The following is a 27,997-nucleotide window of genomic DNA, read 5'->3' on the forward strand; positions in this document are numbered from 1 at the left end:
ATGTACGAAGTGACTGACTTAACTAAATAGATTTACTATCATTAACTCATGTTTAAACATTTTAGACAGATGATTCAAAAATCTATTAGAAGAACGAGTCAATCATTTCATCAGCACAAATGATATCATACTCATAGACTCCGGTATTGAACATGATTAAGAACTTAAGTAGGAAAAATCTATCAACAAATCCTGGAGAACACGGATTTGGTCACATGTAGTGAAATCTAATATAGATTGCAGCTTCAATATACTAAAGATTAAAACAAAGAATTATGATGAGCAAATTTCTGCTGCATAACACTACCATATAGAGAGGGCATTACATTAATAAACTCACATTAATGTTGAGCAATAACGTGATAAGCTAAATGTGACAGATGATGGATCAACAGAAGCGCCCGACTGAACCACCATTCTTCCTCATGGATTGTGATCATCGGCGTGGAGGCAGAAGATTACAAGAAATTTGGTGCAGCAAATAATGTAATCCTAGCATTCTTCTCCTGCCTGTGGAACCAATTCCCTTTCTTAGACTAGACATGGTCATCACTTGTTTGCTGCACCCTTCACATCCTTTACCATGCGATTAAGGTCCTGAACAACCTCGGTGATGGCTGGCCGAAACTCCGGCTCTTGCTGCGGAATAGAATCTCATGTTAGAATTATAGTTTTCGAATAGAAGACTTGTTGCAGTTTCTAAGCACATAAGATGGGATGCTTATAGCAATCATGTTAGTTCTTGAAGATTTGCTTGAATCAACATGAAATTTTACTGTTTCTAACCCTAATGTGTTCAAACTTGCAGGAAGATGTTTGGTCATCAAGTTATATTGCCATTCAGTGTCTTCAGGAACAGATCAAAAGGTAATATCATTCAACTTAGATACACATACTAAAATAAACTAATTCAATAACAGGGGCAGAAGAAAATTCCATGTTTTAAGAACTTCAATAATGCCAATGAAGAAGAGCTGAATTACCATACTGTCTGGAGAAAGGAAGCACGTCTACTGCTTACAAACAATGACCAAATAGTGTAAGAAAAAAACTTAATTAAGGAGACAAATAGGCAAGAAATGTGCAAAAAAAATACCTGAATGCAACGGCTTATAATATCAGCAAAGCAAGATAATGATTTCACAGGATAACTTCCTGATATTAAAGGATCCACCATTCTTGCTAAGGCATCGATATCATAGAGCTGAGAACTAGCCCACCTCACAAGATGTTGTTCAGCACGAGGGCGAGTACTGCAGGTGGTAAGAAAACAGATTAGAAACAATCCCTTTATGATAAAGGAATATAGGAAAGAGGACGATTGAAGAAAGTCATGCAGCAGGGCAGGACAACCAAGTATTTTACCTGTCATAAGGTTTGCGTCCTGTAAGAAGTTCTAGCATGACTACCCCGAAGCTATAAACATCACTCCTATCAGTATATTGTCCAGAGTCATTGATTTCAGGTGCTTCATAATTGTACAATGCACGCATTCGACCTGACAACTGTTATGAAGATAACATCAAAAGTTAGTCATGCACTAAGTTATATTTTTTCCTTTTTGGGCGGAGTGTGAGGTGTGTGTGGTTTCTGGGTCTTGGGGTGGGAGGGGGGAGAGTTTATATGCATAAGTAACATAAAATACTGCTATGAGGAGCATAAAATAGATTGGATTGTAGTTGAATTTGGCAATGTGGATTTATGGAAGCAGTGATGACTCCACAAATTCACATTAAATTTGAAGCTTATTTCCCTTATAAATGCACTTTCCATGTGAACCTTATATAACCACTTTCTATTATGAGTTTATACGCATAAGCTGATCTTTAAATGTCATCACCCACCATTCCATGCTTTTGGGTTCCATGCTGTCCCTCTTGTTTGACTTACCTAAACTAAACATCAGAACTAACTGGCAGAAGTTCGGCCAAGTTATTGACGCATAAATCTAGCCTTAGGAAATAAGGCCAGGAAATCTGCAATGCATTATTCTTCACAAGACTCTTATTGTTAGATGTCATATGTATCGCATAATAGTCATGTTCTTGACTAAGGCTAAAGTATGCCAAATGGCCTGTTACTAAATCAGACTGCTCTTTTCATAGTTTCAAACTAATTGTTTGCTGAAATATAGTTTTCTTTCGTGCCTAAGATCTAAAAATGAAAGAGTTTTACATGACAATCAGATTTGGTTTCCTATATTCTGCTGAATTAAGCCTTTTCATTTTTAGAGAATGGCTGTCTGCAATACGTAGCTAAATGGAATTACCTGAGTCACAGAGTTGATTGACATTAGAGAAGACAGGCCACATTCAGTAACACATACAGCAAGCTCATCATTAAGGAGAAGATTGGCAGGCTCAAAATTCTGATGCACAAGTGGTAGTTGACAATCCTCATGCAGATACCTAAAACACAACAGGTGAAGTTCTCAGTCCACAGATATGTACTTCTTATACAGCACATTTAAGGACAAAACAGATTCTCCACTTACTCTAAGGCTTTGGCTGCTCCAAGGGCTACCTCAAGGCGGGCACTCCAAGATAACTTTAGGTTGCCATTGACATCATCTTCAGCATGAAGAATGTCATGCAAGGTCTTCTTACCAAAGTACTTATAGACAAGTAATCGTTGATCAAACTCCGCGCAATACCCCACAAGCTCAAGAATGTTAGGATGCCTTAGTTCGGACACACTTAATACTAGCTCTAGAAAGTCACCAACTGGTATTCTTGAGTTAACATTGTCAAGCTTCATGACTTCCAAGAGCTGTATGTAAGGCACAGTAGTTACAAAACCCAATAATCCTAAAAAAGGAGTACTACTTGACCTTTTTTTCAGAAAGTGATCAAGTACTCAATTCAAGCATTTGTTAGCAGTAAGTATTAGAGATTTAATGAATTAGATTACAAGAAAATACTAAACATGGGCAACATAGATTTTCCAAAGATCTGGTGTAAAAATCTAAAAATTGACATATATAGGGGTGAATAACTCAACTAGGAAAGCATCAGGACATCAACTTAATACACTAGAAAAACTTAAGAATATTGTTGGAAGGTAATTTTCAATTATATCATAGACTATGATTGTGTTGTCAACACTATCTACTCAAGGTAGCAAAATTGCAGAGACATATTTTTCAGATATTTTATAACTTGGAAGCTGAATAAATATTTGAGCTGATAAAAATGCGAAACAGAATTATCTTTATCTGTTATATACACGTTTTTGACATCATACCTTTCCATCAGGAAGCACTGCAAGATACACTTTGCCTAATCTGCCGTCTCTGATCAGATTTTCTTCACTAAAACTGTTTGTGTATTGTTGTAGTTCTGCAACAGAATAGGATGTCGTAGGAGTTGGTGGAGTGTTCATTATCTCTGGTGAAAGGCCCACAACATTTCCACTGGTGACAATCGGATTTACAATAACTTTTTCCACAGGTGGTGGGGGCATAATAATGACATCAGTCTCTCTCATATCAATTATGTGTTCTTTCTCCTTTCCAGAGTCCTTCATAACTGGCACAGGAAAAGTAGAAAACAATCCTAATTATATAACTAGAGCAAATAACAAGACCACCGAACAGAATGGAATGTACCTGCCACTGTGATATCAACTCCAGATTCCTTCTTTCTTTCTTCGTGAACCTCTTTTGCAGCTATAAACAGCCATTTTCAAGTTACATAGTGCCAAAGAAAAAAGTTCTATAAAGCCTAAAGTTAGAACATACTAGATGCACAGAACTCTTACCTTCCCTAAATCTGTTGTTTGTCTCTGCAAAATGTTCTTTGCTTTTAGCCTCTTTGAATCCTATTCCTGTCCTTCCTAATTGGCTTTTGAACAATTTATCTTTCTTTGATTTCCTCTCTTGGTACTTTGATAAGCAAATGATTACCATCAACACAATGACGATAACTAAAACCACGACAAGAAAAACATATCCAACAATTTTCATGGTTGACACACTTCGTTTTTTCACTCCGTGGTTACTTTCTTGACTGGATGACCCATCTGAAGAGTTTGTATGTGTGATATAAGGAATAGGAGCTCCTGAATGAGAAAGTAGTGGTGGAGATTGAGGCGTCGCCGGTGATGGTGCAATGGTGGTATTGAATGGGTTTCCATCCTTTCTGTGCACCAATGACATGTTATTAAAACTTTCATTGTGTAGATATCTGTGTCTGTGTGTATGTGTGTCACCTACATGTGCATGTATAGATATCCATAATCAATTCAATACTGAAATTGCGAATACAATTTACAAGAAAGTTTGATCCATACATGGTAAATTAGCCCTTTAGCTGGGCCTATTGTATCACACTTTAGAAGATAATGAATGTGCAAAATGAGATGATTCAATCAGCATGAGAATCTCACTTTAAATTTGGAACATTCAGCAACTTCTCAGGGACAGGTCCAGAAAACAGATTGTTTTCTATGTTCCTGTAAAGCCAAATCAAGAAACATATTTAGAAAGGAAGTCAATGAGAACCAAAAAGAACTTTTTGCATCACAGTTAATTGTTGTTTTGAAGGCATTGCATATAAAAATAAAACTATGACCGCAAATGCATCTCAAAGGCAGCTTTGACAGAATCCCATGTCCTTTTAGCAGGAGGCATAGGCAACAAAGCTTTATACCAGTTCATCCAAGTTGACACCAGCACACAAAAAAAGGAAAAATATCTTCTTTAAGGAGCAAAGAAATGATTCACAGCATGGCTTGCGGTCAGCAGATCCTCACTGGGGTCAGCCAGCACCAACAGATAAAACCTCAAGAATCTTTCAGCAATGTAATGCAATTGAATAAATTTGCCAGATTCACTCATGATTTGCGAAAAATAATCAGGCTCAGCAAATTTTGGTCAAGTTCATGGTATTCTTGGCCAGCCAAACAATTCAGGGCGACTCCAACTAAGTATTGACTATCAAATTTAAGCAAATGAGAGCTTTCAGACTGATAATTTTATTGGGTGGGATTTGACTTACCCAACAAATCATCTTAATGTACACCGTTATTTTAAATCATGATATTGAACAAGTATCAGTCCCTGGTCAGATCAGCAAGGGTCCAGTACATGCTGACATACCAACATGTGATTACACCAATATACCGGTTGGCACCAAGAAGGGGATGAGAAAGATAAGAGGACGAGGAGGAGGTGTCATGGTGGTGGAGTAGCAGAGTAAGAGGAAAAATAGGAGGAGGAGGAGGAAGACAACAGAAGAAGAGGAGATGAGGACTAGGAAAGAATTATGGGCAACAACAATGACCAAAAAGCAGAGAGAGAGAGAGAGAGAGGACCATTGAGGCCAGGGAGAATCGGGAGGCAAACAGAGATACTAAAATAGTTACTGTTGTCCAAACTTCTAAAAAAAGAGTCCCAAAAGAGAGAAATCGCATAGGCCAGGTATCAGTTCTTGGTGAGACTGGTAAATACCAATCAGTATGGACCGTTCTGACCGGTTTTTAAAACCATGTTGCACACAACCATATTCACACATATCATGTTACGCACACTAAATCAAGACAATAGGATATGAATTACCTTTTAAAAATTGCTACGTATGATATCTTTGCATCAAGTGGTTGTGCTTGAAACATATACTCAGAAAATGGAGAGAAAGGGTGAAACTGAAATGTCTAGTGTTACATAGCTTCAAGTGGTGAAAAAAAGAACACCCACATGCAAGAGCTATACATATATAGAGAGAAAAGAGAGAAGAGAGAGAGGGAATATGAGAGCTTATGAACTATGACTGAACACAAATTATTAATTAAATGAGGTCAGTTTATTTAGATTACACAAGATGAGAGTCCTGTTAAGAAACTTTCGAGCTTTGATTCTAGTAACTCCAACAACACCAACTAAGTCAAAGGATTTTGCATGATCTTTTAGACTTTTCTAAGTCGACATTGAGCCCGATACTGTTTCCACTTTTCATTCTTTATCAAAGTTAATTATATGGATCAAATTGCATGATAAAATTTGAGAAGATGATGAAAAGAAATGTAAGTTAAAGAAATGCAGGGATCTATTTTGAAAATACAAGTCTTTGAGAGGAAGATCTTCCAACACATTAAGGATCCCAGAAAGCTGATTATTCTGTATGTGCCTGCAAAAATAGTCATCATCAAAATTATATCATGCTTAAGAAACTTTAGAGAAATTATCAGATATATAAGAAGCTGATACTCACAAGGTAGTCAAAGATGACAAGCTTCCCATTGAAGGTGGCAACTGGCCACTCAAGTTGTTGAAAGAAAGATCCCTAATTTGAAATTTTGGCATGTCAATCATCAAGAATATTAAATGACTAGAAAAAAGCTAAGTGAAAAATGAGTAAAGCAGAAAATCCAACTTACAAATTTATCACACCAGTAAGAGAACTAAAAGCATCCGGCAAATCTCCAGTCAAATGATTGTTATTAACTGACCTGAGAAGTACAAAGATCAATAATGAACAATAACACTATTTAGTGATATAAGATGTAGTTTTTTATTTAAACAAAATAAGCATGGAATTACATGTCTGTCAGAAGTGTTAATTTTGATAAAGAATTTGGGATGCTTCCCATGAACTGATTAGCTGAAAGAAAGCTGTCCCAGCAAAGAAAAACAAATGGTTTTCACTCAAAATAAGTAATATAGTTAGATTGAAAGGAACAAATCTTAGAAGATGTAATTTAATTTTTTTAAAACATACAATGTGTGCAAGGTAAGAGGCAGATTTTCTGGTATGCCACCGCCAATATTATTGTTACTCAGATCTCTACAACATAAAATAGCAGACAAAGATCAGTCCATGTAACAGGAAAGAAGAGGGATTATAATGCTAGAGAGCCTCTTAGTAATGAACAGCACAAATTGGAGAATAGACCAACAAGATGGCTGTACATAATTAGTTTTGTCTCCTGTCAATGGAAAAATGAAATTAATGAGTATCACTTACATTGTTCTTATTGAAGAAAAATTGCCTAATCCATCACCTAGTTGCCCTCCAAGATTTGCACCATTTATAACTCTAATAAAATCGACCAATAAGATGAGAACAAATAATGATTGCTTTAATAGGATAAAGTAAGAGGAAATTACCGTACATTCCAGTAATATTTGAGGCAACACATTGAACGCCTTGCCAGTTCTCCAAGCAGGGATCTCCTCCATTCGGGACCCATCCAGGAAGAGGAGGTGAGCCCAGGGCAGCATAAAAGCTATTTATAGCATAAACTAAGAGAAAACAAGTTTTGCAAAAATTTTAACTATAAGCTGAACAAGTAATTCAGTGACAACTTGCATACACAAAACATTGCATTTTCTCAACTATGTGTAAAACAAATTTCCAAAGGTGTTCATCCAGAAAAGTACCAAAACATAATTTCTATATTAGAAGTTTCCTAATATAGTGATTAAATGACAATCTCATATTATAAGCATCTGATGTGATGCTCTGCAGCACAATTGAACGGATTAACCGAAACACAACAAAGAAAAAAATACAAATAAGAATCTACAATATAACTTGTGCGTGTGAAGATACACTAGCACATACACGTGGAGGTAATTGTTGCCCGAATAAGAATACTTGAAAATTGTTGGCATATTTGTTCTTGCCTAAAGAAGGATTATAGAATAAAACAAATGACAAATTAAAATCTGGAACTGGCAAAGGCATAGCAAGAAGCATACAAATGCCAGTTTTCAAATTTTACAAAATAGTGAATTCAGATAAAGATGAAATGATGAGTATAATCGGCTTCGCTTACCATCTACTTCATTAGTGTATGCAGAGCAACATGACAACCCAAAAATCACCATCAGACCAACCCAAGAAAAGAGCTTCAAATCCATGTTTTTCATCCGAGCGAATAACATGACAACGCCAATCTTTCGAAACAGCAAACTAATAGTCCTGCTGAGATTAAAAGAAGCAAATTAGTAGCAGAACACGTAGAAAGATCTGATAGTAAAAGAAACTAAAGATTGTACAAACTTCGCCGTTACAATCAAAATTTCTTCCGAACTCGTGTCCAAGATGCTGAAGATTACTGATATTCAAGAAAGCAAAGCCAAGAAGCTGAAATAGAGAACTGCGAAGAGGCCAACACACATCATATTGCGTCATAACACTGCATTGTTCGAGTATCTGCATACCTACTCATGTTTTTTCATGGTTCCGGTACTCCAGATAAGGAAAAGAGCCCAACTTTCTAGTTCTTGGAAATGGAGATCGGAATGTCCATCTCACACGAACCGCGACGTGGAGTCACACGTATACTAAAAGGGGAAGTGTATTCTTCGAAAGATTACAAGTAAATACTAAAGAAACATCGCAAATTTGCCAAAGAAAAGTGAGTCGTCTAGGAACAAGAGATCCGAGGGGGGAAAAAAATCAGGGAACCGAATTCTTCGCTGCCGAACTAACAAGGTGCAGGATCTAAAGGCCCGCAGCAAGAAGCATAAAAAATGCCGCGAATCTAGTCCAGAAAAGACCTAACGTGATGCAAGAAATCACCATCGGAAGCAGCGAAAGCTTCATTCTCGAGTATCAAGTGCAAAATCGCGACCTCCAACCGAGCAACAAAAGCGAGATAGAGAGTGGAAAAAGGAGGAAAGAAAGGGAAACAGATACCCTAGCAGATCCAGCAATCCAACACCGCAGAGAAGCTTACCTCGGGACTGCCGTCTGCGCCAAGTCTTAGGTGCTAAGTTCGCACTTAGATCTCAATGATGCACGGGGTAAAAAGGCAGCAGAGGGGAGGGGGGTGGGGGGCAAGCACGAGAGAGAAAGGCCAAGAGAAAAGGGGACGCTGACAGAGAGCGAGGCTAAGAGACCAATGTGCACAGCACCGGAGCGGCTCCACCGTGGAAAGGACGAAATATGGTAAAGAGTAGTGCACGAGATGTAAAGAAAATGAAGGGTGAAGAACTTGTCGGAATCAAAATCTTTCATCAGATTAAGTTTATTTCGATTAAACTCATTTTGTTGGATATCGAATCACACATGGTTTTTTGATTGTGGCGTCTCGCCGTGAATCCTTGTGATTTGGACAGACGATCGATTAAACTAAGCCACCTGTATTATGAAGCTGTGTTGCTTTCACGGAATATTCGTTAAGATAAGGCTTGCGTTGTTACCGTTGCTGATCCTGAAATCGACATGTTAGTATTGCCTGACTTGTCGCATGACTTCAGCCGATGATTTTTGGAAGTGAATATTTCAGAGGCAAATCAAATCATGCATGTTTATCATAAGGGTTTGGAACTAAACCGATTTGATCGCCGATATGGATTAAAAATTTAAGTTGAAAACCCAAAGAAAATAAAATATATCAAGTCCTACTGATGACCAGTACCAAAGATTGATCCAGGGAGGTCATGCTTAAGTAGCTTTGTCCCATTGGGACAGAATCTAATCTATCTGATCCACACACGTAAGAAGACAAATGCCAGACACTCACCATGACTTGGGCTTTGGCCCCCACGAACACATGGGCACCGGCAAGCCAGATCAGAAATTGAGAGCAGCCATCAGATAGCAAAATAAACGACTGTAGGCACCATGAACCAGAGCAAGCAAACAAAAGAACCAAGTGACTCCAGCAATACATCAAATGATTGCACAATAAGAATCAAACTCTGCACATTCTATAATTATATTATAAACTCATGAACTAAAAATCAGGATCTAATCATCCTAATTGCTAGGCTTAAAATGGGAGAGAGAGAGGGAGAGAGATCCAGAGGACATGGGATCTCTACGTTGCCTTTTCGTCCTCTGCTCGGCGATGCTCTATTCTGGCGGAAGGCAACATGCTTCCCTCAAAAGACCATCTGGGTAATCTATTCGCAATCAGAACTATTAATCTAGGATCTAATGATTACAACATCATACCAAAGCAATCATTTGATGTAGTCTTTGTTTGGACACCCGAATTAGCAGATTTCACCCGTTCCTCATGTCTTGTCTTTTTGATATAGTTCAGGAAAATTCAACTTTGTAAATAGGGCAACGTGCGAAAATAGAGATTGCACCTGAAAGATGTTTGCATCAATCAGAACATCATCACATTTATACTCATTTGGCACTGCATCCAGGATAGCTACAAGGTTTCTAATAGCATAGCTCGGATTTTTGCTCTTAGATCTTTGGATACTTCAGTTGCTGCATCAGTTGGAGCTGACGGCATATTTACAACCTTTTGGTGGTTAGATTTTTGAGGGACTTCCGACTGATCCAAAATTGTTGTATTCACCTCTTCATCAGTGTCGTGGTTCCTTTGAGACCGCCGGTGATGCTTCTTCCTGTGTCCATCGGACCCTGTCCTCTCCTTTTCTTCTGGTGTACCTTCATCCTTATGACGACGATGAGACCTAGAATGCTTTCTGTGCCCGTACTCGTCTTCCGAGGAACTGTGGTGCTTATGACGATGCCGAGATTCTTTGTCCTTGGAAGACGAAGGATGCTTCCTGTGTTTTTTATCACCATTTCTATGGTTTATAGAATGTTCAGACCGATGCCTCTTTTTGGACTGCTTATGACTTTCAACCATGTCATCAGTTTTAAGATCTCGAGAACATGATTGATGTTTCTCCCTATTGCTATATTCCTCACTAACATCATGATCAGACTCTCTCTCTTGAAACTTAGATCTACCAGAAACCTCAGCATCGAAAGGTACAGAGCTTCCTTCTCGTTCTTTGACCAAAAGATCTGATCCTGCGCCAGATCGAGATGAACCAGCAGCAGAAATTTCCAATGATGAATTTTGTGCAGTGATGGAACCAGTCAATTTGCTCAATGGATCACCACTCTTTATCATTGCTGCAAACATCTTTGCTCGTTTCAGCCTCTCAGCTTTGAGCTTTTGTTCCTTTGTTAAGGAAGCTTCTGAAGAGTCAGCTTCGCAAGAGGTAACAAGGGCTGCAGTTTTTGCAATAGCCTTTGCAATCCATACATCATCATCCGTGTTGGAACCTTTATTGCTAAGTTGTTGATTGGATGAAGGCAAAGAAGTACCCTCTTCATGGCTAGAAGCAGGTTTAGGTATAGATTCCCAGCCTTGCAAAAAGGAGTAACTCCCCAAGCTGGAAGCATGTGTAGCCTCCCGGTGAGTGCGGCCTGCAGCCAACTCAGGACGTGAAATATCCTGATGAGCATTAGCAGAACTGACACCCCTTGTAGCTGCCAGAACAATGGCAGCAGCTTCATCTACGCTCACTCCAGCCTGAGGGGCGAGTGTCGGCTGTTGATCATGCTTTTCCTTCTTTGGCGGACCAATTACCATCTTAAATTTCTCCTTTCTATGAGGATCATACAACCATCCTTCTGATAAATCTGATGAGTTGTGGTCCCGAGAAGATTCTTTAGTAAGATCAGCTTGCACTTTCTTCTTGCTACCAGTGTTACCCTGTCCATAGTTTTAAATTTAGAAGATTTATGTCCACGATGAAAAATGTTAAATAACAAAAGATAACTCAAAAGACATTTGCGTGAAGGGCATATCCATTTTCCATCAAACAAACACAATACTACTATGTGCAAAACCTTGAGCATAAAATAAATGCAAGAAAGCAAAGAATATGAAAAAAACATTGTTAGAATGACTTGTAACCTGGATGGAGAGACAAATCTAGAATCAGAAAGTCAATTTGTAGCTATTACTCGAGCATAATATAAATGCAAGAAGCAAAGATTACGAATAAAATATTGCATGCCCCGCTTTACAACTTGAGAGGAGTGACAAATCATTAATTAGAATACCAATTTGTAGCTAATCATATCACTTATCAACCGTTATTAACCTTTATGTAGGACTAAACATTGTGCCACTAAAACAACCACCTTAATCATTAAATTAGTTTCTGGAGATATAGGTTATAATTTTCCATGGAAAGCCCATATCTCTGTCTAACCAGCACCTCCATCCACTTTGCCAGTGGTGGTGCTTACTCCAAAAGCTTGCCAAACTGTAACTAACCATCCGTTGACATCCAAAAGCCCAATGTGAATCTCGGATCAATGTTATACTACTACCCCAACCTATTCCCATATCAGAAGTGGACAAAATTTTAGATTAACTTATAAAGGCTTGATGGTGCTGGTTTACTACTAGTAAGTTGGAATTAAGCATCTTTAGTTAGTGGTTCAAGCTCCGCAGCGTATACCACACCACTTTTTTTACAATACCACCAGTTTGGCATAATTATCAAAAAAAATTTAATACAGCAGAGCAGTAATGCTTCTTTGACTGGACAAAAATACCGACTTCAGATTGTGAACCAGAGGATCATATTTGCACTCTTAAACTCCAAGGACTCCATCAAAAGGGAAGTGTCGCTTGATGACAGTAAAAAAAGAGAGACAAGGCCACAAAAATGCCCGAGTAAATGGATGAAATAAGCATAGGAGACAGTATACATCATTCAGCATTAAATTATGTACATTTGAAAATACCTGAAAGAAGATGATCCGAGAAATAAAATGAGTCTATCTATTCGTCAAGCCAACTTGAATATGTAAGTTGCGTAATGCAAATTTCCTACATCTTAGGTTTGCTAAAATTGGAACTAAATAGTGCTGCAAATACTTTTGACAAAACATTAATAATCAAATCTGCACTTGAGATCCAGCACATACATTAATTGTTTTAAGGACTTGAATAAAAATGTTCTACAATGGAATTATTATCATAAAAATAACACAGAAATAATTTTGTATAGGACGCATATGAGATGGATCAAGATAAGCAAAAATTATGAAGAAACTACCTGACGGGCACCTTCAAGAACCTTGAGGTAGTAAGGATGATATTGATTTGATGGCAGAAGAAATGGAAATCTGCCTACTGTCTTATCTTGTTCAATAAGAACTGCCTCAAATTCCTTCCCATTTCTAAGTATGAATTCAACTATTTTGTCTATCATTCTTTTTAAGAAAGATGGAGGCTCCAACAGCACTGATTTGACATCTGATCTGCCAGACACAGAACTTCGTGGCTGCTCAACCAAACCAGGAAGGATTGGGTTGCCATCTCTTGCATTCTTGCCATATGGACCATTAACCAAAGTAGATTTCGCAGGCAGCTTCCTTTTTATAGAAACAGTTTTGTCTTTAGAAACAACAGGGGCAGCTAGACTCTTAATTTCTCCTTTCCCTTCCAAAGCCATATAGGGTTGTTCTGCCTTATGAGGAACTGCTGCAATATCTGCGATGCTGGTATGGACAGAGCCTACAACCTCTGTGTCAGCTTCATGTGAGCCATCATCATCCTCTGCGGTTCCATAGAACGATCCGAGAAATGACAGAGCCCCACTATCAGAAGCAAGCATCTTGTCCTTCTTGTCTTCCAAATTTTCCTCTTCTTGTGCTTCGGTAGTGCTTGTATCACTTTTCAGAAGTTGAGGATGTTCAACGAGAAATCGAAAATACTCATGAAGATAATGATCTGGCATCAAGAACCCAAAAGTTGGATTGTCACCCTGTTTCACCCGCAAGACAATCTCTGATTGTCCTCCATGCTGACTGACAAATGTTGCTGTTCTTGCAATGATCTGATGTAATTTTTCTGTAGGAGGCTGCAGAAAACAACCATAAGAAACTTGTGTCAATAAATTAAATTATAAATGCATAATTCTAACTGAACAAGAATTGATGGCTTAAAACTTCCTGATAAGTACTATTAGCACATAAGAGTAGAAACAAAGAGCACGCTCAGCAATGTACACATTGCTGATCCCACCTGCCTATTCCTTTACGTCAAGAAACATCACAACAAAACATGGTTCACATGAATGGCAACCATAGTATGAACTTCATCTCAGCTCCAAGCTTCTGAAACTTAGACATGTAAGCCTTAGAAGAACATATGCACCTTGGATAAATATTGATGTCCCAACTGTTGAAGAAATACTAACAATCTACAGAAAACATTCATCTTTGTCATATGCCAAAAGGAAATTAACAATAAAATTGAATCCATTCATTTTATTTACCAGGTTACACTGTAATCTTTCGGGGAGCAGAAAAGGTGGACGGTAACAAGAATTAGTGAGTCCTGAATCGGAGTTCTTCGAGCCAACTGCATTCGCAGTATTTCCATATGAAAAAGGTACAGCCTGATAAGTTCCATCTGAATCTTTGGTTGTTCCTGCAATTGGGAAGCCGAAAAGTTCAATCAAAGATGGTCCTTAAAGCCAGTAGAAGTCTCAGCAAATAATATAAAATACAGAACTCTGAGAAGCAAACGGCACTGAGAATGTGTCAAGGTTCCTTACTTGGACTTCTGAGAGAACTCATGAAGTAAACTAAGCATCCATCCTGCAAACTTGGAAATTCAAATGCAATATAATATTGGTTGATTAGCATGTCATCCTTTCTATGGATAGTACGTGCCATTAAACCAAAAAGATCAGGTAGTCAACAATAACAAGTTACCATTTCAGAGACACAATACCCACTGTATATAACATGACAGACTACATAAAAGAACCATCCCCGAACACATGGTTTGGCTTCACGACCCCCGAGTCAGACATCACCAGCAAGAAAACGAATACTTTGCAGGAAATCTAGAAAAAAAAAGCAGATCAAAGAAAAGTTCCAACAACATGACCTGGTGGCAATGATTACCAGGTTTCACTAACAAACTGACAGTCCTCAAAAGAGCCCCTATTACAAACTAAAGAAAAACAAAACGGTGATCTTTTTTCCAAGCTAAATTATGCGTCAACTCAACCACCCATGAATCCTCTAGTTCGATCATACGAATCCCTAATAAGTGTTAATATGATAAAGGCTACGTAGGATAATAGCTGTTTATTCGTCAAGCAATTAAAGAAAAGAAATAGTGTACCAAAATTGCAAGCAAATCGGAAGACGAACCTGACAAACATCCCCTTGCATCATCATCGCCGCCCGGATCTGCGTCAGGACCGGAAAGGGGGAGATCGAGATAGCGCTCACGGTCGAGCTGGGAGGAGGTCACGCCGTCGACGGCGGGAACCTCGCAAAGGCGAGATGCAGCCCTAACGGGAGGGCGGGGCGGGATGCGATCGAGGAGGTGGCGGACGTCGTAGCGGTCGATGAGGAGGGCGGGGTCGCCGCTCCATGGGACGAGGGCATCGCGAGCGTTGACGAAGGCCGCGGTTGCGTCGTCGTCGAACAGTAGCGCGTGTCTTCCCTCGACCGCCAGATCCATCGCCGCCGCCAGCCGATCAGACGAGGGTAGCTGTTATCGGTAGGGTTATTCACAAAGGGAAGAGACGGGAAGGGAGGGGGGGAGACGAAACCCTCGCGGGTGGATGCTTCCGGGCGCTTTCGACCTAGAATCGAAAAGGGCGAGCGATGGGCACGCGCGGGGCGAGCATACGTACATATAGGCGAACCATGGGTGGACTCGGACCGGACCGGGCGAACCGGGGTTTCGATGTGCGTCGGACTCGGTTGGGTGGTGATAGGAAGATGTCGTCCGATATGTCAAATTGAATGTGGCTGTTAAGAGGTACAGATGACTCCATTAATTACATCCTCGACACACCTACAAATTCAAACCACGGCTATAAATGGGCTTAGGTACGAGTAGAGAAAAATATTCCATTATTGGCGAGGGATCCATTTGGTCGTATGTAAATCATTTGTTTATGGCCATCGATACGACATATTTTGGATCTCAAACAAATCACCATCGATGTCAGATGTCAAGTCACAACCAATGTTAGAATTCGAGGCCACACGCCATCAGAACCCCAAGTCGGACGTCAAGTCGAGTTTCGTGCTAAGACATTGTACGACGCGACCATCCCGAGAGCTCGAGGCAGTACCGTCTGACGTCGCTCAAACATTCCCCAAGACTTCAGCGGGTCAAAAGCGTCGTCCCATCCCACAAGGGTCAGTGGTCACGTCGATCGGACGTGCAACCGACCCTTGCACGATAATATAAAAGCCCCTGGCCGGCGTCCAATCAGGGGGAGAAAAATAAGGAGACAATAAAATCCTTTACTAACTTGCTCGTAGGAGGGGCCAGAGTCGGGAACCACCCGACGAAGGCCGTTTTTGTAGGCGAATGACCATCCGCGAGCGACGAGTGTCTCAACCCCGAGGACGCCATCCTCTGCGCAAAGGAGAGCAATCAACTGACTCAAGTCCCGACTAACGCCCACCAGCACTCCTTCTTGAGGGCACAACCATCTCATCATCCGGCTCACTTTATAGGAAACTCCCAACATCGACTCACGGACCTAATCGTGCTAACTCATCAGCCACGGTATATTTGTTCGCTAACATCTATGTCGATATATCGAGCCGACCAAATTCATTCGAGACTAAGTCAACGATTGTTGTATGAGAAAATATTTTAATTTACCTTATTTTTCTATTAATGGGAATGAATAGATAAAGTGTTAAATCTCGGATTTTGATTATAAAATTAATTGATGAAGTTATAGTCTAATCGGCGTTTGAGTATAAGATGTTGGGTCGGAGAGTATCCTATGAGAAGATTGGACGTCGGTCCGAATGACTGATCGATGTATTGGCAGAAAGACTTCGTGTCATAAGTTCAGACATCGAGCCAAAATGATCGGACATTGCACTAAGGAGATCGGATGTTGTGGGAGATCAATATGCCGATAGTTGAGCAATACGTCGAAGGAGAGGACGATGCGTCGAAAGTTTTGACGAAGCATCAAATGAACCAATGACATGCCGAGCGACGTAGGATTAGTGTTTGTAATCGATCGTATGTTGATCGATGTACGTTAGGTCGTAATTGAGTTATGGGTCAACCAGTGGTACCGCTAGAATATGTAGTGGAAAATGCTTTGAGTTTGAAAAGTACGAAATGTACTTCTTTTGAAAGATCCGACAGTGGTACCATTAGTGTCAAGTGATGGTACCGCCAGTATCCGAAAACTAGATGATTTAAATTTTGACTTCAATTTTTTAAGTCGTTTGGGGTTTATAATTACCCCACTAATTTCTGCTTGGATAAGCATGAATTAGAATAAAAAACAGAAAAAATACTCGAAATATAAGTGTATAAACTCTATTAAAAAGTTAAATTCGCTCTTAAAGGTTGTTCTAACGGAGGTGTGTGAGGATTATCTTATAAAATAAGGGTGTAAAGGTTTTCTCCTGAGCCTATAAAAAGGAGAAATAGTTGTAAAAAGGATAGTTGATCTTCACACGTTGAAAGAAGATCGTTGGTAAATACCGATGACTTTGACGGAAGAGAAATTGAGAGTGGACATAGGTCAGAACGATCGAACCATTATAAAATCAATTTACATTTATGTTCTACTCTTCATTATCATTGCTTATTGATTTATTTGTCTATTACTCTCACTTGCATTTTATTTTATGGTTAACTTATTTTGGATGAAGCTCACTAGGAGTGAAAGTGATAGAGGAATTTATCTTCCCCCTCTTATCTCTTCGATCAAAATGATAATAAAAATAAATCTTTTACATGGAGATGATGAAGCAAATTAGGAGAGTCATGTTGAGTGATTATAAAAGCGCTTCATGATGATTCATGCATTGTTAGGACACAGAAGGTTAGATCGATGTAATTTTCTCATATGAAAGCATACGCTCGATTTTATTAAGGTATCATTAGGGGGAATTATGCTGTCAAAGATAGCAATATTATTTCGAGGAAACTAATATATCATGGCACAATCGAAGAACTCTAGTAACAGTTCTTTTTCCATGATTCATTATCCCCTTTTGAATCCAAAACATATATATTCATACACTTTAATGATTAGAGTGAAACATCAAATAAAATGATCGAAAAATATAATGTAAATACAAGACAAAACACAAGCGGAGACCAAATTTATTAGTGATAATTAAATATAAGATAAACATCACTCGAGATAATTATATTTATTAGTGATGTAATCGATGCTTTGGATCAACCAACCAAAACTCAACACGAATAAAGGAGGAGAATATTCTACAAAATAATTTTTTTTAATTTCAAAAAATATTCCTTTCTCCCCTTTGCAAATAGGATTCCTATAAGTATCCACTTAATCCATTGATAGGTTAGTTTAGTATACGAACATGCTGATTCTCCCCCACATGTATGGATGGATATCTTAATTTTTTTATTATACTTATCCTCTCAATTACCAATATATTATTATTAACCGTAGAAATAATAATAAAATATATATATTTTGCGAAGAACATGATTTCTTCTTGAATTCTTGTACAGTAGAGATTTGACAAAATGATGTTTAGCTTGACTTTTTTTTGTTGACTTTATACTTTACCTATAAGAACTTGTACTCAAGTCGAGTATATCATCGTTAACTTAGGTTTATATATGTTGTACTATTATTATTATAAATTTATATATTTTGAGTAAATGGTTAACGCATCAAAACAAAAGAATATATAAATTAATTACTCAACAAGTTAATATATTATTCGTCCCATCAAATCGTAAAGTTAATAAGCCAATTATCCCATAAATCTATGGTGAAGAATACTTATATGAGATGTCATGGAACACTAAAAGAATACTTGGGGTATCCCATCAAACCTTCGATCATTGATTCGTTTGATCTGTATTATGTGTTGAATCGTTGGAGCGTTTGGTTTCTACTTATATGAGCCTATGCACGCACGACGTACGCTTTGACTCGTTCATGCACCGGTCTGCATCATCTCAAACACAAAATCTCAGCTTTCACAAAACACCAGTCTGATGAGATTTCAGGACGACGGGGTAAAACCGGAGAACACCGAGCAAACAGTACCCAACCTTTAGATTTCAGGACGAGGCATCATGTTATTATCACAAGGGAGCCTAAGACGAAGCAAGAGGACAACCATAGATAGCGTGAGCAGATGCCACGAGCCCCGAATCCCACCTCCGCTCATTGCTGCTTCGAACTCTTCGCCGCTGCCGGTTTCCCACCCTTCGCCTGCCAAAAACACGGCTTAGATAATGATACCCGTATCGAGGACGAGTTCTACGGAGGTACCTTCCTCTTGGGCTCCCGAGGCTTTTGCCCAGCTCTCTTCGGGGCCTTCTTCGAGGCCGGCGCCCTCGGCGCGCCCTCGCCGGCCATGGCCGCAGCTTCCTTGCTCTTTTCCATGATCCCTACAGGTTTCGCCGCCTTCGCCGACGCCATTCTTCTTCTTCTTCCTTCCTCTTACTCTTCGAGTCTCTCTCCACTCGACAGCAAGAGGTTTGGCTCGACTTTCTTCGCTGCCTCGGATGCGGCATTTATAGCGTGGGATTGTGACCGCAGTGGCGGGGGAGAGGGAATCAGATTCGAGAGCAAAGAGCAACGCTGGGTTGAACAATCGTAGCATGTTGGACATGGAACAACTGCGAGCTTCTAGACGGAATCGGATGCAAGCCCACGTTGTCATGCAGGCATCGCGTAGGATGTGTGTGGGCTTATGATGCCATTCACATCGCAAATCAAACGAGAACGCATGCAAAGTGTCTTAAGCACAGTAAATGATTCGAAACGTAGTAGTAATGATTCTTGGAAACATATTATTCTTTTAGTTATATAGTTTTAGTATCACAGTTTCTATATCTAAGAAATTTATATTAATTTTTTTATAATTATAAAAGTAAAACATCAAAATTTATTTATTTTAACATCGTCAATTTTATCAATCAAAATATAAAAATAATAAATAAAAAAGATAATTTCAATCATTTTCATTGATGATAGTGAACGATGATTTCGTTGGAAGTCCGGATGACTGTTGTGGATGGGGAAAATAACAACAAAAGGTAAGGGTCAATTGTCGACGTCAACACAGTTATTGAGCGGTGAAAGAGCTACTCGACACTAACAAAAATGTAAAGTGATATTGTTTAATAATAATATTAGTATCCACGCAGAGCGACGAAAGAGTTGCTTAACAACTGTCAGCATCGATGCAAATGCAATTTATCCATATTAGTTATCCACGACCTCCAATGGCATTATTGTTTGATATCACTGATATCATCCACAATCATCACCAACTAAAATATTAAAATTATTTTTATCAATTATTTTTATGCTTCGGTTAGTAAACCCAATAGTATTAGGTTAAATGGGTCCAGATATTTTATTTTCATAAAAATTTCAATGTAAATTTTTTAAATCTAAGAATAAAAAAATTTAATTAATCGTAGAATGAACTATAATGCATAGATTTGTTTATGAGAAATTGAGCTTTTTACTTTTTTATTTTCGGATGTAATGATACTAATAAAACCAGTAAAGTCGGATTAATTTATCACGTATAATCGATAAACCAAAATCGATCCTATCATATACCAATTTATCTTTTTCCGATATTTGATTTTTTACTTTTATTTCACGTCATGCTTACGTCACTGTTTCCGACCACGATGGGCGGCAATACTGACCCCGCTGCAGTCGACAGCGAACAGTGTGAGCTGCTTCCTGAAGCAGACAGTGCTGCGCCACACTTTGATCGTAGTAAAAGGGTCTCATCCATGCTAATTATCAGCTACTTTAATTCAAATGCTAAGCCTGTTCTATAAATCTCCGCTTCCACGTACAATCGAATCGTTTTCTAGTGTTCCAATCAATCTTTTGACATCTCGTCCTTTCTCCCCCCCCTCTAAAAAATGTGTTTATTGAGATCTCAAGGTTGAAGACAAGTCTGTAGCAGAGTTGCAATGGCGTTGGTCGTTCCTCGAATCGAGACATTCTGGAATCACAAGCGACACAGGGTTCTACGTATGAAGCCACGCAGAACATCCATGGATTATGTGATCGTTTTGGACATTTGGTTGCTCTCCCTGAGGAACGTCGTCCCACCCCTGTCATATCAGAAAACAGAGGAAGAAGGAAAACAGAGGTCGGTCGATGCTCGTTCGTGATGGCCTGGTCAACAATGTTGGGTCATCGACTGCACCTGGACCGGACTCTTCTCCGTGCACCTGCCCCAAGGTTGGTCACGGACCGTCCCCTCGTCATCTCTCCTTCGGTCACCGTTCTTTTCTCTCTCCGTTGTCTGCCATGCAGGTTTCTCTGGCTTCGTCGCCTGCGGCTGTTGTCAGTGTTCTCCAGTCACCCCATGGTATTGAAGGGCTGAAGAAGTGGCTGACGAGAAGGACTAGAAGCATGGAATAAATGAGCCCATTGTCCGAAAGCAGACGGACACAGGCAGGGAATCTGCATTCTCTCCTCCTTGTCTTTGCTCTTCGATCGTCGCCACTGGTTGCCGTGCTGTCTTTACCTTGTCGCCCTCTCTCGTTGTCGCTTTGTCTCTCCCACCGATGAGGACCATCATGGCAAGCAGCCCCCACGAGCCCTCCTTCTCCTCCTCCAAGAGACACTTCCAGTGGAGAGGTGGAAAAGGAGGTGACGAAAAGAAGCGAGGAGGGAGGGTGGAAGGGGAGACGCTTGAGGTCTCCATTGCCACCTCATCATCACCGTTCTCTTGTGATGGTGACGCGCCACTAGCAAGGAAGAAGGGCTCGACCTCCTCGGCGGCGGCGGCGGTGGCGGTGGCTGTTTCGAGGTTCCGGGCGGTGCTGACTGCGGCATTTGTGGGCAGGCATCGACCCGTGGGCTTGGGGCCCCGTGTGACGGGCACGCTATTCGGCCATCGCCGCGGCCACGTCCACTTCGCGTTCCAAGTCGACCCCCGGGCCTGCCCGGCGGTGCTAATCGAGCTGGCGACGCCCACGGACACGTTGGTGAGGGAGATGGCGTCGGGGCTGGTGAGGATCGCGCTCGAGTGCGAGCGACGTGCGGGCGGCGGAAAGAAGCTGCTGGAGGAGCCGCTGTGGCGTGCGTACTGCAACGGAAAGAAGTGCGGCCACGCGGTGCGCCGCGAGTGCGGGCCGGCCGATTGGAGAGTTTTACAGGCGGTGGAGCCGGTGTCGACTGGCGCCGGTGTGCTCCCGGGCGGCGACGGCGTCGCCTGCGGGGACGTGATGTACATGAGGGCGAGCTTCGAGCGGGTGGTGGGATCCAGCGACTCGGAGGCCTTCTACATGTTGAATCCTGATAACCAAGGCGGCCCTGAGCTCAGCATCTACCTGCTTAGAGTCTGACATTTGTGAGAGGCGGCCGAGAAAGTTGGTCGATCCGGTGGTCGTTTGGCGATTCCTGTCCCTGTTCTCCTCCTCGATCATCTGTGTCACCTTCCTCTTCTGCCCTGTGGAGGGGTGGTTTTACCAGACTAACGATAGAACCTAGTCTCATGCTTCTTCTTCTTCTTCTTCCTCGTCGTCGTCGTCGTCGTGATCTTTTCTCCTCCGTATATCCTTCACGACTACACAAAGTAACGTCGATATGTTGCAGAGTGGCAGAATCTAACAACGTTTGGCGATGCGGATCGATTACCGACATTCCTAAACGAATGTGTTACGCTCAGCATTAACACAGTTCCTACTTCTTTGCTATTATCTGTCTCTTGCAGTATTGCTAGACACCGTGAATTGTCCTTTGTAGTGGTCAAGGCTCACGTACATGAGTGGGAGGCGATAGCATCGTTGGTCAAAGTGGATGATGCATGGATGGAACTTGGAAGTGATGCGTGCACAGTGTTCATGATAGCTCCACCACTGCCCAAGCAAGTCCAGGAAAGGACTTTGGTGCATTTGCTCTGATCCTCTGTTACAAGAACAGAGGATTTTTCTGCTAACAACTCTATGTTTTAGGACCTTCAGAAGTGTTGAACAGAACAACACAGTTATAAGCAAAGATCGCCTTACACACCAAGTGGAAACTTAGGATTGCCTAGTTCTTGCATCGCTGAACCCCCCGAAGGACCTGCCCACTGTCCTGAAATCTGCAACAAAGGTTTGGATTGTTCCAAGCAGCAAACCTGCTTCCCATCCTCCTGTAGAACTCGTCCGAGAACTCGAGCTCTCCTGTCAGGTTGTTGTCGTTCAGGTAAAGAGCAGCAAGACCAGATAGTTCTTGGAACTTTTTGGAGACGCTGCCTGTGAGATTATTGTTATCCAAGGCGATAAATCTCAACCTTCTCAAGTCCGTAATGTATTCTGGAATTCCACCGATGAAGCCAGTGTTAGAAAGGTCCAAGGTGGTCAAACTCCTCAGATTCCGCAACCCGAGTTGCATTAGGTTCCCACCCAATGGATTGTTGGAGAGAAGCATGTACCGGAGCGACACCATGCCTCCGAGGGACCGTGTCGTCCCAGAAAGACTGTTGTTTCTCAGGTCCAGAAGTGTGAGATTCTTCAGCTTCCCGAGCTCCGATGGGAGCTCTCCGTTCAGGTGATTGTTGCTCAAGTCAAGCTTTAGGAGTGAAATCATGCCACCGATTGAACACGGAAGAGAACCACTCAGGGAGTTGCCGCTCAAGTCCAGGATCAAAAGCTCAGCCAAGTTGTTGCCCAAGGAAGCCGGGAGTTGGCCAGAGAGCCGATTCCCCGCGAGCGACATTCTCTTCAGGCGGACCAAGTTCCCCATCTCTCGAGGCAGCTCGCCCGTCAATGAATTCTCTACCAGTACAAGAGATTGGAGATTCGAGAGCAGAGCAAGATCGACCGGAATTGCTCCTGTGAGACCATCGTTTGATCTGAACTCCAGTGTCTCCAAGCTTCCAGATAGCTTTCGCCAATCCTGAGACAGGGTGGTGGTTTGGCTAAGAGAAGTGAAGCATCTGAAGAAGGAGAGGCTTCTCAAACGTTTCAGCTCAAAGAGTTGGGGACTGAACGCTGCTTCCTGAGAGCATTCGAGAGAGTTGTCAAGAACCGGTCCGATGTTGACGACGGTGACGTACCACAAGCCTTCGAAAACGTCGCATGACACCCCCTGCGTTCGAGAATTCAGGCGAGAACGAAGTCAAACGTGAGCTTGAAATCTATATGCAGGAAAATGATCCAAAAAACTGGAGATCAAATAGAGAATAATCCATTAATAACCTGTATCGGAGTCCATCCGCAAGGATCAGGATACAGATTCCGCCCATCCCAATGCCTCCCGACGAATCCTTGAATGGCCAAATACAGAGCTTCTCGTTCCGTTTCCTCCATCGGAGCTGAGACAGCATCTACCTCAGATGTGACGCGCAAGCTAATCAAGAAGAACACGAGCACCGAAACAGCAGTGCTCGCAACAGGTTTCCTCATTACGATTCAGATGGGAGAAACTGCAAGAACAAAATGAACAACAGAAGATTATGAGCATAGACAATATCAGATCATCTCTTCTTGCTGGTGCTCCACAAAGATGACAGTTTCGATAGAAGGATGGGACTCCTTCATGACATCTTTTGGTTTGAATCAGTGTTTGGATGCAGAAAAAGCGAATAGCATTGGTTTTAACACCCGAAGAACAAATGCAGTTCTCCTGCACCACAACTTTCATGCCACTGATCTAGAAAACACCCAAGAAGAAGGGTAGCAGACAACACTGCCACTCGTCCAAGAACTGGTTACTGGATTGACAGTGCATTTGCAGTATATATAGGCATGAGATTGCCTCTGCTCAATCCTGTGATGGGCAGCGACTCTAAAGGAGTGTGTGAGATTGATGGAGCTGTAGAAGGGGTTCATGGGCAACATTAAAGCATACAAATAGGAGAGGACAAATAGGTGGACGCCACTGCGCATGCCTCACCGGAACAGAGCGTGAACGCGGGCACAGGAAAGAGGTAGACGGTGGACCATCCCCAACCATGGCAGTGAGATTGGATCCATTGGAACTTGAACCCTAAAGCAAGAACGGGCTCCGCCATGGAGTCCTCTCGCTATCACCGACCCATAGGACCGAAGCACTGGCTCGTGGTCTCACCTACCCATCCTTCGCTTTTTGCTTTTGTTGGCATTTATTGTGTGCAGGCTATATGTGGTTAGGCTTTGGACCGATACATGCAAAAGGCTCGACTTAGAGCAGACCGCCCCAAATGGTAGCTTTAGCAAGTCGAACCAGACCGATTCGTCTATTAATTGGGCCATCCGGACCGGATCGGGCCAAGTCCGGTCATCTATCGTGACCCAAATCCTTCCCTCCTTCGCCTTACCTATCTCGATCGCTCTGCGCCTTGCGAGTGGAGCGGAAGAAGAGAGGCGGCGGCGGCGGTCGATCCAATGGCGGCGGCGCTGTTGAAGCACAGAGCACCGGTGAGCCGAGGTGTTGGATTCCTCCTCCGATCGTTTGATGCCATAAGATCGCTCGGCGAAGCTTCTTTGCCCCCATCAGGCGCGGAGGAGGCCGAGAAGCGGCCGAAGCGGAAGAAGAAGAAGAAGAACCTCTTCGACGTAGCGCAGTTCCTGCCTAACTGGGGAATCGGATACAAGATGGCCAAGACCCACTGGAGGGACGTCTGCTACGAGATCACTAAAATCAACTTATACAAGGTGGTCTCCTTCCTGTCTTCCCCACTCGACGCCCTCTTCCTCCCCTTTGTCGTTTCCCTTTTCCTCTTGCATTCGTTGTTGTTATCGTTGTTTTCTTATTTGTTCCTTTGCTTCTCTCTTGATTGATTCTTGACAGGATGGGCGGCATGGCAAAGCGTGGGGAATCAGGTACAAGGCCGGTGAGTTCGTATTATTCTTGCTGCTCGAATTGTTTCATCGTCTTCTAATTCCATGTTCTCTTTCTCCATACATTCTTGGAGAATCATAGTGCTTCTTCCTCTGGTGAAAAGTTCTTGTTACAATTTTCGCTCGAAAAATGCCATTTTTATATCTGTCATCCGAGTAGGGAGCGAAGAATCGTCAACTGACCTCGTCCTGTGATTTCAGTCCTGGAAAGCAAGCTATACAAAAACAGCAGATAACAATAGGAACATAAGGAAAAAAGCCTGCTTTGTTCATCAAGCACCACAGCATACCTATTTATGGACCTTTTGTTTCTTTGTGACTGGTAATTTTTTGGTCCATGATCATAATTGTTCTTAAGGATTTAAACGTACAAAGACATTGGATACTAAGGAGGTTTGTAGGCTAGTTTAGAATTTAGGGTTGAATGGTTTAGGAAGAATTAGAAATGTAGGATTTAGCAATTTTCCCCCTCATTGCATGTTCTATGTAAGATTAAGATTTTGGGAAATGTTAAAGAAGATCGATGAAGCGCTTGGGCATAATTCTTTCATTTGTTCTTGGACAAAAATGAAATTGTACCTATTTTGTGATATAAGTTCGGAGTGACATCCCAGGCAGTAAGTGATTCTAAAAGTTATCATTTCAAGATGTGGCTTACATCTGAAAGCCATAAAGAATATCTGTATTTTTGGACTAAAATCTCTTGCTTTTTTTTGCTTAGATTAATTCGAAGATGCTTCTGTGAGAAATTTAAGTAGCTTATGAAGTCTATCTTGTTTGGATTTGAAACGTATATTCGTCTTCCTCAAACCGGGAGGTATTGTTAGTTAGGCCATACCGGATTACGTGCAGGAACTAATTGAATCACATATGATAGCGGATTTGACCATTTTTGGCTTTATTGTAATCTCATCGTCGCTTACACCAAAATCTTCCTAAAATTGTAGTTTCCATAGTTAAAGCCCAAACTCAAAGATTTTAACTTATATGTATTTGTTTCTTAAAATAATGAGTTAAGACGGAAAATGCATTTGGGTTCATCAAGTTACATTTGATATTGACGTAGCCATTGGACGATTCCTGTCGATGTCTGGCATCCCGTAGGACAGGTGTTAGAATTGTTTACACTAAGGTTTCTAATTTTAATTGCTTCACATTTCATTGTTCGCCTATGCTTTCATAAAGTTAATAACTCATAACCAGTGTCCTTAGTTGCATACTATAATGCATAAAAGTTCGCCTTGTTATTCTTTTTTTTTTTTGAAAAAGTTTACCGAAATCCAATGAGTCAGGTTTCTTTTGTTGAATTTCACGAAGAATATAATATTTGAGCCGCCTAAAGAGTCAGGGTTTTTAATCCTCCTGCAAGGGCCTATCATGACGTGATTCTAATTGTGGTTTTAATTATTTCTGAAGTTCTACCTTCATCCCAAGTAAAATCTTTATAATTGCAAGATGGCAAACTCATAGTAATAGCATCTCTATCTTTAAGTGAGAACTTAAAAGTCGTAAACTTACTTGGTACTTCGTCTTCTAAGATATCCGAAGGTAGGGATGAAGCTTTGTTTGCTATAATTTTTCTGCAAAATGGTATATTTCACTGAGCCTTTTCTCTTTTGGTGGTTAATACGGCTTGCGATTCTGTCGCATCCCTTCTGTGGTTTCACAGTGGCACTATCGAATGAATGGTATTGGCTCATCACCATGATCTAGTCTGGTGCTCATTTGAATTTTGAAGTTAAGATGATGTGCATCCTTGATCCTTTGAATGTACCTGTTTTCATCAATTAGCAAAATTTGCAGGTTTACCGGCTGCTGATGCTCCTGTGAAGTTAAGTGGGGTTAATAAGCGCGGTTGGAAATATATCCTGGAATCCAAAAAGAAAATGGAAAAAAGCACCCCCAAGATCGAGGATCAAATTTCCGCTTGATGTGAGGTCATCTTAGTGCAGAATGGGTGTTCCTCGATATGTTGTTTTTGTGATCCACCCACCATTTGTCTCCTCCATGTTACGAATTCCTGATCATCTTTCCGTGCTGGTTGTTACCTAAGAACAGAACTTTTTTGCTTCCTTCTGTTCTCTCTGTGATGTGTGTGGAGGCATGACCGCCCTTTCTTCTTGTACTCTGTTGTCTCTCCTGAACAAACTTAGAGTGCATATTTGAAGGGAGGTATGCTTCCCGAGTAGGTGGATGCAGACCTTTCTTCTGTGTTCGACGCGATGCGTTCCTACATCATCTCTAGCCTTTTCTTGTTGGTGCTGTTCTCGTGCCGTCTTGGGTTGAGCTTCTCCTATCATTCTCTGTCGGAGTGTGCCCTTCAGTCACCCATATCGGTCGTGAACTACCTTACCCTCGCCGGCCTCCCTCAGAGCAGCCTACGTGAGGTTATTACCCTCCACCACTAGGGACTCCCTAAGACGGATACTACTCTAAACTGAACAACACACTGCCTGCACCTCCGCCG

At 41.3% G+C, this 27,997-nt stretch overlaps 5 protein-coding genes and 1 long non-coding RNA gene across 15 annotated transcripts; 2 read left to right on the forward strand and 4 right to left on the reverse strand.

Moving 5' to 3' along the window:
* Window positions 1–218: 218 nt before the first annotated feature.
* LOC135680655 (protein STRUBBELIG-RECEPTOR FAMILY 3-like) lies at window positions 219–8,835 on the reverse strand. Of its 6 annotated transcripts, none has more exons than XM_065194724.1 (18): window positions 8,683–8,835; window positions 7,777–7,925; window positions 7,111–7,240; window positions 6,963–7,034; window positions 6,717–6,782; window positions 6,539–6,610; window positions 6,376–6,447; window positions 6,210–6,281; window positions 6,060–6,125; window positions 4,387–4,452; window positions 3,760–4,139; window positions 3,608–3,667; window positions 3,244–3,527; window positions 2,495–2,769; window positions 2,270–2,408; window positions 1,366–1,505; window positions 1,097–1,253; window positions 219–639 (listed from the first exon to the last, which is right to left on the reverse strand). In XM_065194724.1, exons 2-18 carry the CDS (start codon window positions 7,883–7,885, stop codon window positions 550–552), a joined length of 2,250 nt encoding a protein of 749 aa, XP_065050796.1. In that variant the 5' UTR covers window positions 7,886–7,925; window positions 8,683–8,835; the 3' UTR covers window positions 219–549. The 6 variants fall into 6 exon arrangements, with proteins under 6 accessions (XP_065050796.1, XP_065050798.1, XP_065050795.1 ...); XM_065194726.1 differs by having other exon boundaries at window positions 7,111–7,168; window positions 7,777–7,922; window positions 8,683–8,825; XM_065194723.1 differs by having other exon boundaries at window positions 7,777–7,922; window positions 8,683–8,825.
* Window positions 8,836–9,604: 769 nt separating this feature from the next.
* Window positions 9,605–15,359, reverse strand: LOC135680658 (uncharacterized). 5 transcript variants are annotated; one of them, XM_065194735.1, is made up of 5 exons: window positions 14,895–15,068; window positions 14,288–14,330; window positions 14,006–14,160; window positions 12,782–13,588; window positions 9,605–11,421 (listed from the first exon to the last, which is right to left on the reverse strand). In XM_065194735.1, the coding sequence occupies exons 1-5, from the start codon at window positions 14,919–14,921 to the stop codon at window positions 10,114–10,116; spliced, it is 2,340 nt and encodes a 779-aa protein (XP_065050807.1). In that variant the 5' UTR covers window positions 14,922–15,068; the 3' UTR covers window positions 9,605–10,113. The 5 variants fall into 5 exon arrangements, with proteins under 5 accessions (XP_065050807.1, XP_065050806.1, XP_065050808.1 ...); XM_065194734.1 differs by having other exon boundaries at window positions 14,288–14,581; window positions 14,895–15,031; XM_065194736.1 differs by having other exon boundaries at window positions 13,885–14,160; window positions 14,245–14,330; window positions 14,895–14,959.
* A 3,350-nt stretch (window positions 15,360–18,709) lies between these two features.
* LOC103993913 (uncharacterized) lies at window positions 18,710–19,232 on the reverse strand. Its single transcript, XR_672417.2, has 2 exons — window positions 19,010–19,232; window positions 18,710–18,949 (listed from the first exon to the last, which is right to left on the reverse strand). It is a non-coding gene; the product is annotated as an uncharacterized LOC103993913 (long non-coding RNA).
* Window positions 19,233–20,715: 1,483 nt separating this feature from the next.
* On the forward strand, window positions 20,716–22,295 carry LOC135680660 (protein MIZU-KUSSEI 1-like). Its single transcript, XM_065194738.1, has one exon. The coding sequence runs from the start codon at window positions 21,286–21,288 to the stop codon at window positions 22,066–22,068; it is 783 nt and encodes a 260-aa protein (XP_065050810.1). The 5' UTR covers window positions 20,716–21,285; the 3' UTR covers window positions 22,069–22,295.
* A 355-nt stretch (window positions 22,296–22,650) lies between these two features.
* LOC135680659 (piriformospora indica-insensitive protein 2-like) lies at window positions 22,651–24,401 on the reverse strand. Its single transcript, XM_065194737.1, has 2 exons — window positions 23,908–24,401; window positions 22,651–23,797 (listed from the first exon to the last, which is right to left on the reverse strand). The coding sequence occupies exons 1-2, from the start codon at window positions 24,112–24,114 to the stop codon at window positions 22,757–22,759; spliced, it is 1,248 nt and encodes a 415-aa protein (XP_065050809.1). The 5' UTR covers window positions 24,115–24,401; the 3' UTR covers window positions 22,651–22,756.
* Window positions 24,402–24,965: 564 nt separating this feature from the next.
* On the forward strand, window positions 24,966–27,602 carry LOC135680661 (uncharacterized). The gene is made up of 3 exons (XM_065194739.1): window positions 24,966–25,344; window positions 25,481–25,523; window positions 27,334–27,602. The coding sequence occupies exons 1-3, from the start codon at window positions 25,075–25,077 to the stop codon at window positions 27,459–27,461; spliced, it is 441 nt and encodes a 146-aa protein (XP_065050811.1). The 5' UTR covers window positions 24,966–25,074; the 3' UTR covers window positions 27,462–27,602.
* Window positions 27,603–27,997: the final 395 nt, after the last annotated feature.

The sequence above is a fragment of the Musa acuminata genome, chromosome BXJ1-8 (genome assembly GCF_036884655.1).
Source record: "Musa acuminata AAA Group cultivar baxijiao chromosome BXJ1-8, Cavendish_Baxijiao_AAA, whole genome shotgun sequence".
NCBI lineage: Eukaryota > Viridiplantae > Streptophyta > Magnoliopsida > Zingiberales > Musaceae > Musa > Musa acuminata.

Coding starts and splice junctions, on each gene's coding strand:
- LOC135680655 (XM_065194724.1), bottom strand. CDS start 7,885: ATGTTATTCGCTCGGATGAAAAACATGGATTTGAAGCTCTTTTCTTGG. Junction 7,241..7,776: donor ATACACTAATGAAGTAGATG/GTAAGCGAAGCC, acceptor GTTTTCTCTTAG/TTTATGCTATAAATAGCTTT. Junction 640..1,096: donor TTATAAGCCGTTGCATTCAG/GTATTTTTTTTG, acceptor TCTATTCCGCAG/CAAGAGCCGGAGTTTCGGCC.
- LOC135680658 (XM_065194732.1), bottom strand. CDS start 15,210: ATGGATCTGGCGGTCGAGGGAAGACACGCGCTACTGTTCGACGACGAC. Junction 14,161..14,894: donor TGCAAGGGGATGTTTGTCAG/GTTCGTCTTCCG, acceptor TCCCAATTGCAG/GAACAACCAAAGATTCAGAT. Junction 13,589..14,005: donor AAAGATTACAGTGTAACCTG/GTAAATAAAATG, acceptor TGTTTTCTGCAG/CCTCCTACAGAAAAATTACA.
- LOC135680660 (XM_065194738.1), top strand. CDS start 21,286: ATGAGGACCATCATGGCAAGCAGCCCCCACGAGCCCTCCTTCTCCTCC.
- LOC135680659 (XM_065194737.1), bottom strand. CDS start 24,114: ATGAGGAAACCTGTTGCGAGCACTGCTGTTTCGGTGCTCGTGTTCTTC. Junction 23,798..23,907: donor GCGGATGGACTCCGATACAG/GTTATTAATGGA, acceptor TCTCGAACGCAG/GGGGTGTCATGCGACGTTTT.
- LOC135680661 (XM_065194739.1), top strand. CDS start 25,075: ATGGCGGCGGCGCTGTTGAAGCACAGAGCACCGGTGAGCCGAGGTGTT. Junction 25,345..25,480: donor CTAAAATCAACTTATACAAG/GTGGTCTCCTTC, acceptor GATTCTTGACAG/GATGGGCGGCATGGCAAAGC. Junction 25,524..27,333: donor GGGAATCAGGTACAAGGCCG/GTGAGTTCGTAT, acceptor CAAAATTTGCAG/GTTTACCGGCTGCTGATGCT.